The 12,775-nt window shown below is 35.9% G+C and overlaps 1 protein-coding gene across 1 annotated transcript; it reads right to left on the bottom strand.

Annotated features, from left to right (window-relative positions):
• Positions 1 to 4,246: 4,246 nt before the first annotated feature.
• On the bottom strand, positions 4,247 to 12,083 carry LOC148881002 (26S proteasome non-ATPase regulatory subunit 8 homolog A-like). Its single transcript, XM_088963184.1, has 6 exons — positions 11,700 to 12,083; positions 10,990 to 11,068; positions 8,716 to 8,818; positions 7,935 to 8,198; positions 7,414 to 7,525; positions 4,247 to 4,602 (listed from the first exon to the last, which is right to left on the bottom strand). The coding sequence occupies exons 1-6, from the start codon at positions 11,802 to 11,804 to the stop codon at positions 4,462 to 4,464; spliced, it is 804 nt and encodes a 267-aa protein (XP_088819310.1). The 5' UTR covers positions 11,805 to 12,083; the 3' UTR covers positions 4,247 to 4,461.
• Positions 12,084 to 12,775: the final 692 nt, after the last annotated feature.

Here is a 12,775-nt window from a genome sequence, read left to right as displayed (position 1 = left end):
CCATAGAAACATCATAATAGTCCAATAGGTCCAATATATCCCAGATATTTGGTCTCGACCCACCTATATACCTAGCCACCATTTGGTCTTTAGTTTCAGCTAACTCATTTCGAGCCATTAATAGATGAAATTTCTTTGTATATTCATTAACTGTATCAGTTCATTACTTTAGATTTTGCAATTCTTGGTAAAGTAAACAAATATAATTATAGGGTAGAAATTCAGAGTTTCTCCCATGTCTTAATATTTTCCTTGCCTCTTCTCTGTCGCATAACCTTAATTGATGCCACCATGCTGCTGTCCGTCCTCTAAACCAAGTGGTTATTAAGGACACGATCTTATTTTCCGGAACTTCCTTGAATTCAAGGATTTCTTCTACCACGAAGAGCAAATCCATGAATTCTTCTGGAGTCATGCCTTCTTGGAATTCTGGGATCTTAACCTTGAAATCTGCTTGCCACTGTCTCTGGTTACCACCGGCAACTACAGCCAATCTGGTTGCTTACACTGATGATGAAAGGGAACGTGTGGAGATACTTGCGTTGGAGTCATTGTCTCCTGTTTCCAACCGGGAATGTAGTGATTTCACCTCCTTAGCAAGTGCCTCGACTTGTATTCTCAGCTTCATTATCTCTCATTGTGTTTTGTCGTTGGGTTCTTGCTCCATGATGTGAGGTACTTGTTTCTTCTTAGGAGCCATAATTCGAAGAAGAATCAACTTGAGCTCTGATACCAACTGACATAGAACAGAAACGAAACACGTGAGAAAAGCTTCAAAGAAAAGAGTAGAAATCGAATTTTAGGAAGAAGATTCTTCACTAAACAATTAAGAGAAAATTGATAATAAGAGAATTGCCTTAGCCTTCTCCGGGCTACTTTTTATATAAACATACACCCTTATATCTCCTATTTCTAATATGAAAACAATCCATAATAGAATCATACTAAAACTCTTTAAAAAAGAAAATCCTAATCTAAGAAAACACTCCAAAATAAAATCATGCTAAAATCTTTCAAAAGGAAAGTCTTAATTTAAACCTCTTTAAACTGCATTAGTAAGCTTACCCTCACACCGTTTAAACAACCTCTTTCAACCTTATATTGAAAATACTTCCCCATGAAAAATAAAGCAAATAAACATGAAGATATTTCCAATACAAAGCTGTAAATGCTGTTTGAATGGCTTTGCTTTGACGGAAGCTGAAATTATATTTAATGTATAAATTAAATATAAATAACGAACACAAAAGTATTTATTTAAAAACTACTTTATCTTCTCGTAGTGGTCCTCCGCTAGTATTTATAACAATACAAAAATAACCTCACTGAGCTTGATGGTAAAGTCTTTAGTGGCTATAGCCTATAGGGTCCCCATCTATCCCGTAACATGATCTATGGTCTATACACACATCTCAAATACGTCCCAACAATGTGTACAAAACGTCACAAACAGGCATAAATAGGTAAAAGCTAAGCTTTACAGAGTCAAATTTAGGAAGATTTGGAGTTCATCCACCTTAGTAATTTTTACTATTAATTTTATGGTTTTAAATCATAAAATAATAAAATTTTATATTTATTTTGGTAAACACAACATTTGATAACAAAATATTTGACAAAAAACTGCCGACCCTCCAAATAATTTCGGTGAAGTCGTTTTCAACCGTGGGGTAAAAAAAATAAATGAGACTAGGGTTCATGAAAATAAAAAACAGGGATAACAAATTTCCGGTGGCTATTTAGGTGAATAATCGTCAACCATAATATACAGATGAAATCGGAATTGAAATCGAAATTAAAATCCATTGGAATTGGAATTAAAATGGCTATTCCTTTAATCTGTTTGAAGAATTGGAATTGAAATAAATTGGAATGGATTTTCATTTTCATAGAAGGGAGGGAGAATGACCATTCCCTCAAATGGGGGAATGCCATTCCACTATGAATATCCAACCAAATGGTTGAAATTAGAATAGACCATTCTGATTCCAATCCTAGACCCCTATTCCCGTGAACCAAATGGATTCCTAATTATTTCTGGTTGTAAGGCTCCCTCTCATTCCCAACCCTCTCTCATGCCTTGAAGGGATATGACTATGAGCACTAAAGCCTCGAGAATACAAAACATACTGATGAGAGATGGTGGACCCCTGAAGCTCCATTTGCTCAAGAACCCTCTTTCGCAGTGAAGCACCAAGAACCAGATATTGGTCTAACCCAACCTGGTCCAGTATGAGTCTCATAAAACTGTATGAATACTTTGGACCATTAAGTCTGAACTGGTCTAATTCAATGTATTGGACCATCCAATCTGTTCAAATTGGTTTTATATTTAGATTGAATCCAACCCAAACCATTGACACCCATACTCTTATCTATAATTTTGCCTTTGGATCATTTTATTTTCTCATGGCAAAAGCAGAACCAAGAAAAAAAAAAGTCTTGTAAGATCTCTAGAGAAAAGTAGGCCAAGACCATAACCCCTATCATAAACCTTATTTGTGTATTTTCCCTTTTGTTTAAGGTGGCGTTTGATAAATCTGAAATCTGAAAAGTTAAAAGAATATTAAGTGTCTGAAATCTGAAGAGACGGTTGCTTTTCGACTTTTTGGAAGCTCTGAATAAAGGTTGTTTGTGTTAGATCAAACCTTCAACATCTGAAATTCATTGATTTTACTATTTTACCCCTAAAATAGACTATTTGGTAATTTTGAGTTTAATTTGTATTATTTCATAAAAAAAACATAATTTTTTAAGTTCAAAATAATATTGAAAAATATGACTAAATTATAAAAAATAAAAAAATATTAAAATAAGAATAAAATTAAAAATACATATCAATCTATAAATTAAAAGTAAATTATTAAGAGTTAAAATAATAATGAAAATAGTAATAAAGACCATGAAAAAATAAAAAGAAAAATTAATAATTATCAAATATCTTAAAATTATTAAAATATTTAATAATTAATAATTAATATAAATATAATTTATAAAAAATAAAAAATAATTTGTTAAAATAAGAATAAAATTGCAAAGAACCGCCGCTGTTGCTGAGAGTTGCAGCAGCGGTGTCTAGAAGACTGGAGAGAGAGAGAGAGGGGGGGGGGGGGGGGGAGGCAGGTAGCCAAATAGCAGCCCCAAGCTCCAAAGCTCACAGCGAGGAGGGACAACATGATAAGTCTGTCCAAGGAATCAATAGAAGGATCAAAACTGTAGAAATCTTTTTCATCTGCATCGTTTATCCTCACAAGAAAAGAGTCAAAATCCTACTAGATAATCCCTTCTTTTTCTTTTGGGCCTTTCTTCTATGGTCCAGCCACGCATTTTGATTCTCGAACGAATCAACAGGGGAAGATTTTTAGTTGAGAGTTGTTAAAATCTCTCAGGGCAAAGGCCTATCTAGCTAAAGGGGAGGGAAAAAAAGCAACAGAGGAGACCCCATTCCCATTCATAGCTTCAAGCAGCAGAGCAACCAATGCCCACCAAACCCACTCTGGTGGAAGCAATATCAGACCCCACAACCATGCTGACCCCGTGAACAAGGCCATTGCCCAGTACACTATCGACACTCGTCTCCATGTCATCATAAAACAATCAGGTGAGTCCAATAAATCCTTCGACTACTCTCAAAGACACGCCAATGCTGAGAGAGAGAGAGAGAAAACCACTGTTGCTAAGAGTTGTAGTGGCAATGGGAAAACAGAGAGAGATTAAATGAGACTTTTATCAGATTAAAATAAGGATATTTTCGACTTTAGGCCACGTTAGAAATGCATTTAAACACATTAAGTAACAGGTCTGGGTCTTATAATTTCATATCTGAAAAAACATTTCAGATACAATACCCAAAGAGCCTAGTGTCTAAAAGGAAGATACTTCAGACGTCAAACCTCAGAAAAGATAATCAAACACCACCTAAGAAAAAATAAATATATATGTTCTTTGTTACATTAGTACAATTTATGGTCAAACCATAGTTAGACCCGTGATCAAATCACTGACCCAGGCCCAAGTCCCTTTTACAGGTTGATGAATGGTCCGAATCTGACAACATTGCTACCCCCAATATGTAATCCCATAGAATTCGCATCGACACCCCACAGCATATCCCAACCGTATATTGGGAACATCTCCCCATGCAAGTTCCCAATGCACGGTAAGATGTGCACGTGGGCGCGCTGTGGGATGCCAATCAGAACTCAGTCCCATAGCCAAAAAAGAAGAAAGAAAAATGGCCCAAACATACTGTTAAGTGAAGAGATTAATAGAAACCACCACACATGAGCACAGCAAACGATGAAGAACTAAAGTCAACAATGCCGCTAACAAAAGATCACCGAAATTAACAAGTAATGATGCATAGACTAGATGGAATAAACGGGGGTAGGAAAAAAAAAAAAAACTCAACTTTTTGCCAAGCGAAAGATGGAGTATAATTTACGATTGAAAAGCAAGTTTTTAAACAATCCGCTCCAACTCCCTTGCATAACTGAGGGTCTGATTGATGAGTTGCAATGATGGTATCTCTTTGCAAGGTGCAGACTCTTTGGTCTTGTGGAAAAACACGGACCCGTTCTTTACCTCCCATTCAGGATGCTCCTGCAAAATTTTAGTATTTTTCAATCTTTTTCTTTTGGGAATGACAGTTGGTAATTCAACTTCATTTCATAATACAAGTAATGTCTATTTTGTTCAGGTCCCATTACCAGAAAACACTTGGACGACCAGATAATCTTAACCACCCAACCCAGAGCAAAACTTGCGCCCAAAATTGGACCTTACTCTGAATTATTTTGACAAATGGTTTTAGCAATATGAATGCTAATCAGAGCGCTCATAGACAAGTATGAAGATAATCTGAAGACTGATAATGCACAAGTCCAAACTAGAAAGCAAAGGCCGACATAAGCAATTTAAGGTGCAAATCCTAGACAACAGATCTCCTACACCTTTTTCCTCAACCTCCTACATGTGTGACAGTGTCCCATCACAGGTGTTTTCTAATATGAATGGCTATTTACACATTGTAGGAGCATGGAGTGTCAATGGTTGGTCCCTGAAAGTCCGAGGATTTGGCTAGACCACTAGAGTTGGTGGAGGAAGAAGATATGGGAGTCCCCGTGGAGATCAAGATTGTCTCATAAATATTTCTCTTTTCTGGACAGGAGATTTTCTACAAATTTTCATCTGTTAAGCACTTGGGCCATGTCAGCTTAAGTGGGCAAGTTGTTTTGCCAGCTGTCCATAGTAGAAAGTCAGGAAGTCATCTAATATGTGTGATATCTTCGCTGGTTGCTTTTTTGTTACCCAGGTTACCCTTGGTTTGGACATTAGACTGGGTCTATGTTGGGTTGTATACACACACATGTAAAGGGGAAACCTGTCACATAGTAAGTTGAAGTGTAAGAGAAAGTTAAGAAGTGTAGGAAATATGGACCCCAAAGCCTAAACTAAGAGAAGCAGTGACATATAATCACTAGAAGCTTGGAATGACATACCACTCCAAACAGCTGATCTGGAGTGAGACACTTTTCTTTAACCAAAGAAAAAAAAAAAGAATGAGACGCTTTCTTTAGCAGTGTATTCACTCCCTAAACCACATTAACCTAGTAGCCTTCCATGTATGAGAGCTTTATACAAGTGATATTAGGTATTTTAAGATCCAAACCAATTAATAGGCACTCAAAAGAGAAAAGAAAGATTTGCCAGATAGAAAAGGCTTTTATGCTGAAACTAGCCCAATGAAGGACTTCTATGAGAACATTTGAAGCTTGTTGTTGCTTATACTTGTCCGAATGACCTCTGAACTTTCCATGGAAAGAATAGCTGTTGGCCCGAAAGAATCCCATGTATTTTCTTCATTTGTGAGGTTAGCAAGGTTAGCAGCAGGCAGCATGTACTGCCTGAATTGGGGCTATGTTGGGTCCAAGTTTTAATGCTGCAGCCTTCTCCAGATGCAATCCTATCAGACCTTATACCAGGTATATTATTTATCAATTTTAGCATAGGTCTAAATTGTGGTATGATGGTATTTCTGTAGTTCCAATTTTCCATAACCTGTGGCTCAAGTTCAAGTTATTTACATTTTACCCATACTATATTCATTTTCTTTAAGAAAAATATTATAGAAGAGTACCATTTTAGATACCCTTTTTTCTTTGGTAACTCCTGACTATGTCATAAAATGTGTTTGGACTTTCTATTTTTGGTAGTGAAATCCACGCTATTTGGACTTCATCAATTTTTTTCTTAATTCCTAAACTAAAAAAGGACACTACCCAGTGTTGGACCCAGCTATCTGGGGTCTTGGGAGTAGAAGACTGGATACAGACCTAACCTTTGGCTTTTTATTGCACAAAGTGTCCACTCTCAGACTCTAACCCACATTCGCACACTTGTAAGCCTGACATTTTAACCATTCCAAATTCATGAAGCTTTATGATACAAAAAGGACACTTCTACTTAGTGTGGGGAGTAAGAACTCTTGTGAGTTTCAAGGATACCCCTTTTAAAATTCACAAGACCACTTCACTCTCCATATTAAACAAAATACACTTTTCTGAAATATAGAGTTTCATGATGTTGGAAAGAGGCAGAAAACAGTTTATCCCCATCTATCCCCGTGAGTGTAAAGCATCTAGATTCATGATACACATAGAGGAATGCTGGCCATTCAACCTCAGATTTGAAGCAAACACGTTTATCAGATTTGAAGCAAACACGTTTATCATATTCAAGAAGGTTTATCTCTTTTAACTAGTAATAAGTTCATAGATTCACTCAGTTATTTAATGCTTGGCATACATAATCAACATGGCTTTCCTTCCGCATTCAAGTAGCTTATTGCTAGTCTATTCTCAAGTCTGGGACCCACTCAACTTTTTTTTTTATCAGCACCCACTCTACTGTTAAGCAAAAGGAAATACCTAAACAGAGATCTGCAATATGATTTATTTAGTCCAAGCAGCACTGGGTGTGTTAAGGAGGAACAGCAAGAACACTAGGTGATTGTCATAGTGGCCTAGCCAGCTAGTCTAGACTCTAGACCTGTATGTGAAAGCTGATCGCTGGACTGCCTCTATATCCATGCTAAGCATGGCCTAAACCAGAAAATTACAACCCCTTTATTCATGGCGAAATTTTCAGCCCAAAAATGTGGATGTGGCTATAGAAATTGAATAGGTATCCAAAGATAAGCAAATGGAAGTTATAATATAGGCATGCTAAAGAAATACCTTGTTAGAAAGGAAACCAATACCCCTAATATTGGTTTTAATTGATTATATATAAATAGGGTTGCTTCGTTATCTTTTCATAGGGGATGCGCCTCATAACATGTCCCTAAATCAGAAGTCCATTATATGTTTCCATATTTGTGTACATATCAACAAGACAGAAGGAAGTAGTTACCTCTGTAATGTACTCCAACAATTCTTGTCCAGAAGAAAACATTAACATTTGTCTGGCATCATCAATTGAAAGATGATCATATGCTTTTTCACTACAGCCAGCTATTTCATCTCTGCGATAGAAAAATAAGACAAAATTAGAAGAAAGTTAAGACTGTAAAAGTTTTGCCTCTTACAAAAGAACGTAAGAAATATTCCATTTCCAGAATTTAAATTTCAACCCTGAATAGCATTTGCCTCTACATGACTACATCAAGCTGCATTAGACCTAAGTCAAATTTCTATGCTTAAGAGGTTTCCTAAATGAAATTTAAACTGACAGGATGATTGCAAACATCCATGAACAAAATAGTCCTTCCCTCTGCAGTAATTCATATTTCTTTGCGGTCTAAGAAATCAGATAAATATCATCATCCGAGCAATCTTTCCAGAACTCATGGTGCACTAGCATGCTTTTGTCAGATTCCTTTAAGTTTCACAAAAAGAAATACCATTACTAACATACAAGTCAAAACGCAATACCTAACTGTCTTTTCCAGAAGATCCATGAAATAGAAGTAGGTCTCATGTGGCACCATTTTCCTGGCATCGAATACACGGTTGTAAGCTCCCTCCATGAATGATTGTTCCAATTCCACAGCATGCTTGATGCAGGGGTTCTCAAGAGCAGTCGTTGATAACAGCTCTAATTCAGTATGGAATTCTGCTATTCTATTTTGTACAAGGAGCCTCAGAAGGTTAAGGCCTAAGATTGGGTACTCTTGAGGAGATGGTGAGAGGCGGTTACTGTTACAACAAAAGAAAGCCAGTTGTGAACAAACAATTCAAGTCAAGAAAAAGTTATCCCTACCATGTGAAGAAAGCCCACTTGCAAACAAAATCCTCCTGAATTATAAGGTAGGGTTTTGGTTACGATAAAGTTGTCAATGAAAGAAATCCTTCTCAAGAGATAGTCTAAGTAGACAACTTTACTGATAGTCATGAAATCTAGTGACCAATTTGATTTCCTTATATTGGACAGAACATATAGAAATGGGTTGGTGTCAGAGAAGCCAGATACACCAAGCACCCATATATTTGATTTCGTATATTAAGTGGCACATCCTTGATATATATTATTAATTAGCAAATAATATAGAAATCTGGCATGAAATTACCCTGCAATATAAGGAGCAGGATAACTTATTATAAGGAGCAAAGTGAAAGAAGTCCCTCTCGAAGGCATGAAATTACCCTGTTTAACTTATTATAAGCAGTATTTTAAGTTGTGGCAAAGCTTAAAATGGAACAAATTGAAAGTTACCTTGCATCTGTATAATAAGGCTTCAACTGAAAGAAGTCCCTCTCGAAGGCATCTTGATCTTCTATCTTCACACTAAGAACAACTGCATGCTCATATATATCCCCTGAAAGCTCTCAAAGTCATTGCAGGTGGAGAGAGAATTGCTAATAACTGAATGGTATAAATGGTAGCAGAAGCAGATATAATCCCATGATATCCACAGAATATAGATTATGTATGCAAGCATTCAAAGTAAAACTTAAATATGTTCCCTATGTTGCCTTTATGATGCATACCAAGGACTATTGTTTCATAAATATGAGGATACTTATGAAAAGATAGAAAGAATAAACAGAAAATTCTCCAAACCAAGTTAAAACATGACATTCTTGGGCCTTCTAGTGCCTGAGATGCAAATATACAAGGAAAGATGCACACCAGAATGAAATAAGGCTTAATTTTTTGAAAAGAAAAAATAACATTAATACATGCATATATGGAAAACCTGATTTTTCAAAGAAATTAAATGTTTTAGAAAGCCTTTTGGATAAAATCTAAATACATAAGTATAACATGAAAAAAAAAATTCAGAATGAAAGTAAAAGCAAATAAATTTGGATACTACCAAGGCCCAAAGTGCTTCAAGCATGTAAAACTCTCAATGTGTTTGTCCATCTCCTAGTTGCATTACTTTTTTATTTTTTAAATAAAAGTAGTGATATTGTAGTTAATACCTAGAGTACATGAAAAGGCAAATATGAAAGATAGAAAAGAAATGATCTACCCAAAGGGTTACCCTGGCAGAGATCTGCCACTATACAAAGAATCCTTCCCAGATCTAGCTTTAGCTATCCTATCTTCCATTGAATTAAACCCCTTTGGGAACTACCTTGGGGCTTGGACAGGCTTGCAGAAAAGAAAGTCTTTGATCTCATTCAACAAGTATGCCAAATGCTACTATCAAGTTAGGCGTACTGCATTCCTAATCCTAGGAGGTCGGTGCTTTCACAGAGGTGGAGGGCCAATAAACTTGGATCCAGAGCAAAGACCTCTTGAGGTAAGCCCAAAAAAGCCCATATAGGACACATTTGCCCATATATAAGGTGTTGGTTTTGTGATTTTGGATACAGTTCGTTCTATCTTAGGGTTAGGCATTAGGGATCAGTTGTTGTTGTTTCTTTAGTGGGAAGTTTGCTATTTAAGATCCAGCCTACAAGAACTAGGGGCTTAGCTATTTAAAAAGTCTTCTTTTTTGTTTCTTTTAAAAGTATATAGATCATTACTAGGGCACAAGAACCAATAAGGGTAAGTTTAGTACTTAATAAATCATTACAAAGATGTAAAATACATAACAATATATATAAAAAAAAAGGTAACCAAAAAAGAAAATTTATAAAAGACACATGCCTGATCTGAAGCCTCAGGTGCACCAAGGATGTGCTTTTTGAAAGGGGCATTGCCTGGGTACAAGCAAATCACATGCCTTAAAATGCACCTAGGCCCGTCTTTGAAAAAAATGAAACATCTTTATTTTTTGTTAAAATATGATTATAATTTAGGGGGGCATTGCCTAAATTAAAGTCATTTGGTAAAATCCTTTACACACGAATCAACACATTTTGTTATAACTAATTTTTTAACTACCTTAAGAACATTGTTAATTTCATTTCTTTAGTGTTCTAGCGTTTCATGGCTGAATTTTATGACAGATGAAACAATTGAGATTTTTTCTAATACTTCTATTGAGTACTGAGAAAGCTGAAATTTGCTCTTCTAAATCATACATCAGGTGGAAGCAATTCTAGGAATGCACTTGAGATAGAATAAGAAAGCCAACGATTTAATTTATGATTAAGTGCGGACCAACATCCAGTAATATGACAAAATTAACATGTATTTTTTTGCTATAATTAGTATAGTATATTTTCTTAATAATTTAATTATTTTGTTTTAAGAGTTGGAACAAGATTTTCAAACAAATAGAAGTTATACAGATGTAATTTGGTTTAACAGTTGGACCTACATAGATGCATAACTGGCAGGAACCCCAACTACATAGTGCAGCAATCTTATAGTTGGCATCAAAAGATACTACCTATTATAACATTACCAAGGCTTCTGTTTCTTCTTTGTGGTAGTCATCTTACAAACAACTTTGTCAGAAAAATCAAAATAAACCCATGTGTCCAGGGGATTCAAATTACCAACACAAAATTGCATTGTTCTGTTAATTCATTCATACCATAATTATGGAACAAAAAAATAATGGATGCATGATTGTGTCAGGAACATTACTTGCAATCGTCAATTCTTGAACAGCATTAGGTGATTCTTCAAACAAAGGGGGAAGGCTTCTAAATTCTGTCAATAAGACCTGCATTGCAATAAAAGTATTTTGATGGTGAGATCAGGAACCTTGCAGACAAAAGAAATCATAGTTGAATATAGAGTGGAGAGAGTTTGGGGGAGGGTTCCAACACTCCCAGATTTGTTTTGTATATCATGATCAATGGTATAGAAAACATCCCAGGAAAAGCTTGTTAACTCTAACGTTCTTTCAACCTCAGCTTGAAACCACATAGTCAATTTCTATGTGCAATCTTAGGAAAATGGATCTGCAACATTTCCAAGAGAGTTTAGCAGGGTTATTGGCGCTCAAATGTTACATTTTTAGTCTGAATTTATCATGAACTTAGATAGTGTGACTGATTTCTACATTCTGAAGTTTTGGACTTAGATGGTATTAGCTTCCCACCAATGGTTGATCTCCTAAACCAATAAATGAAAAGAAAAATACATGACGACAAGGATTTGGTTTTGATTTCCCGGGATTGAGATTCTAATGTTTTATGGCCTGAATCGTATAAAAATCCCCAGGATCTAGAAAAAGGCATAAGTGTTTCCTAGCTTAAGAACTTCGCCGAATCGAAGTCAAGCCAGACCACAATTAAATCATCAATAGCACTATCCAAATCAGAACCAAAAGCCTTTGAATTGTTGTTTACCTTGAGTTGCGAGAGGAGCTTTGTGCAAGTATCGAAGTCATTCCTTATAAAAGCTGCTTTTAATCTCTCGAACAGCTGAGAAACCTCCGTAAGCTTCGAATCCATCTATCTCGTACAGAATCAAACCCTAGAAGTCCTCCTAACGTGCTTATACTCTCGCTTCTAATTCTCTTGTTCGCACTGCAAATCTCTCAACAATACAAAAAGAGACCACGGCACAAGGGAGATGGATGTCTTGAGTAAGGGGAAAAATAAGGAACGAGAGAGAGAGAGAGAGAGAGAGAAGAAGAAGAAGAAAGAACCATTTGAAGACGGGAATTTACGAAGCAAAGAATCTCCGCAAACTAATGCCCAAATCTCCCGGATCTACCACATTTGTTATTTAGTCCAACTAGGTTAAAAATGTAATTTTAATTAATGTCTTTTATCTCATTTAATAATTGTATTTAAGGCTTATTAAATCTCATATTTAAATTATTTTTTATTAATAAATGTTATTAATTAGATTTATGTCCATTTAAGAGAAAAATTCTTAAAATATTCTTATGATTTAGCTAATTGACTAAGCATACCCTTACTATTTGAAAATTGACTAACACTATCCCTACTGTTTTTTACAATTGACTAATACCTCTCTAACATTAACATAACGATGAAAAATACTATTTTACCCTTTATTTTTCTTCAAAATTTTAAAATAAAACAAAGAACAGGAAATCAAAACCCTAACCACATTTATGGAGACGCATTTGGAGCTGGGCAAATATGGGTGACTCAATACAGAGTTGTTAACTGGGTGCAGAGGGGTTATCGAGCAAAGCTATCGCCGTTCAACCCAACTAGCGAATTCGGATCCTCTTGAGGAACAAGTCTTACCCTCACCCCAAATGGCAGTGAATTTTACTTGACCCAGTGCAGAGTTGTTAACTAGGCATAAGCTTCATCGTATCCAAGGGGTTGAACAACCTAGTGCAAAGTACACCTCGATCCCTTTTGAGGAACCCCACCTTCCCCGTCTTTGAGATGCCGTTGTAGAGTTGTTAACGTCAGAACTTTGCTTCTAAACCTCTCAACAT

This window comes from Nelumbo lutea, chromosome 1, assembly GCF_056320005.1.
Source record: "Nelumbo lutea isolate HS-2025 chromosome 1, American lotus-T2T, whole genome shotgun sequence".
Lineage (NCBI taxonomy): Eukaryota > Viridiplantae > Streptophyta > Magnoliopsida > Proteales > Nelumbonaceae > Nelumbo > Nelumbo lutea.
This window is presented reverse-complemented; position numbering and strand designations above follow the sequence as displayed.

Bases quoted from the DNA above. Each gene is read 5' to 3' on its own strand.
- LOC148881002 (XM_088963184.1), bottom strand. From the start codon at position 11,804: ATGGATTCGAAGCTTACGGAGGTTTCTCAGCTGTTCGAGAGATTAAAA. The intron at 8,819-10,989 runs GTAATGTTCCTG...GAGAGCTTTCAG, and splicing joins TCAAGAATTGACGATTGCAA to GGGATATATATGAGCATGCA. The intron at 4,603-7,413 runs GTAACTACTTCC...AAAATTTTGCAG, and splicing joins TGTTGGAGTACATTACAGAG to GAGCATCCTGAATGGGAGGT.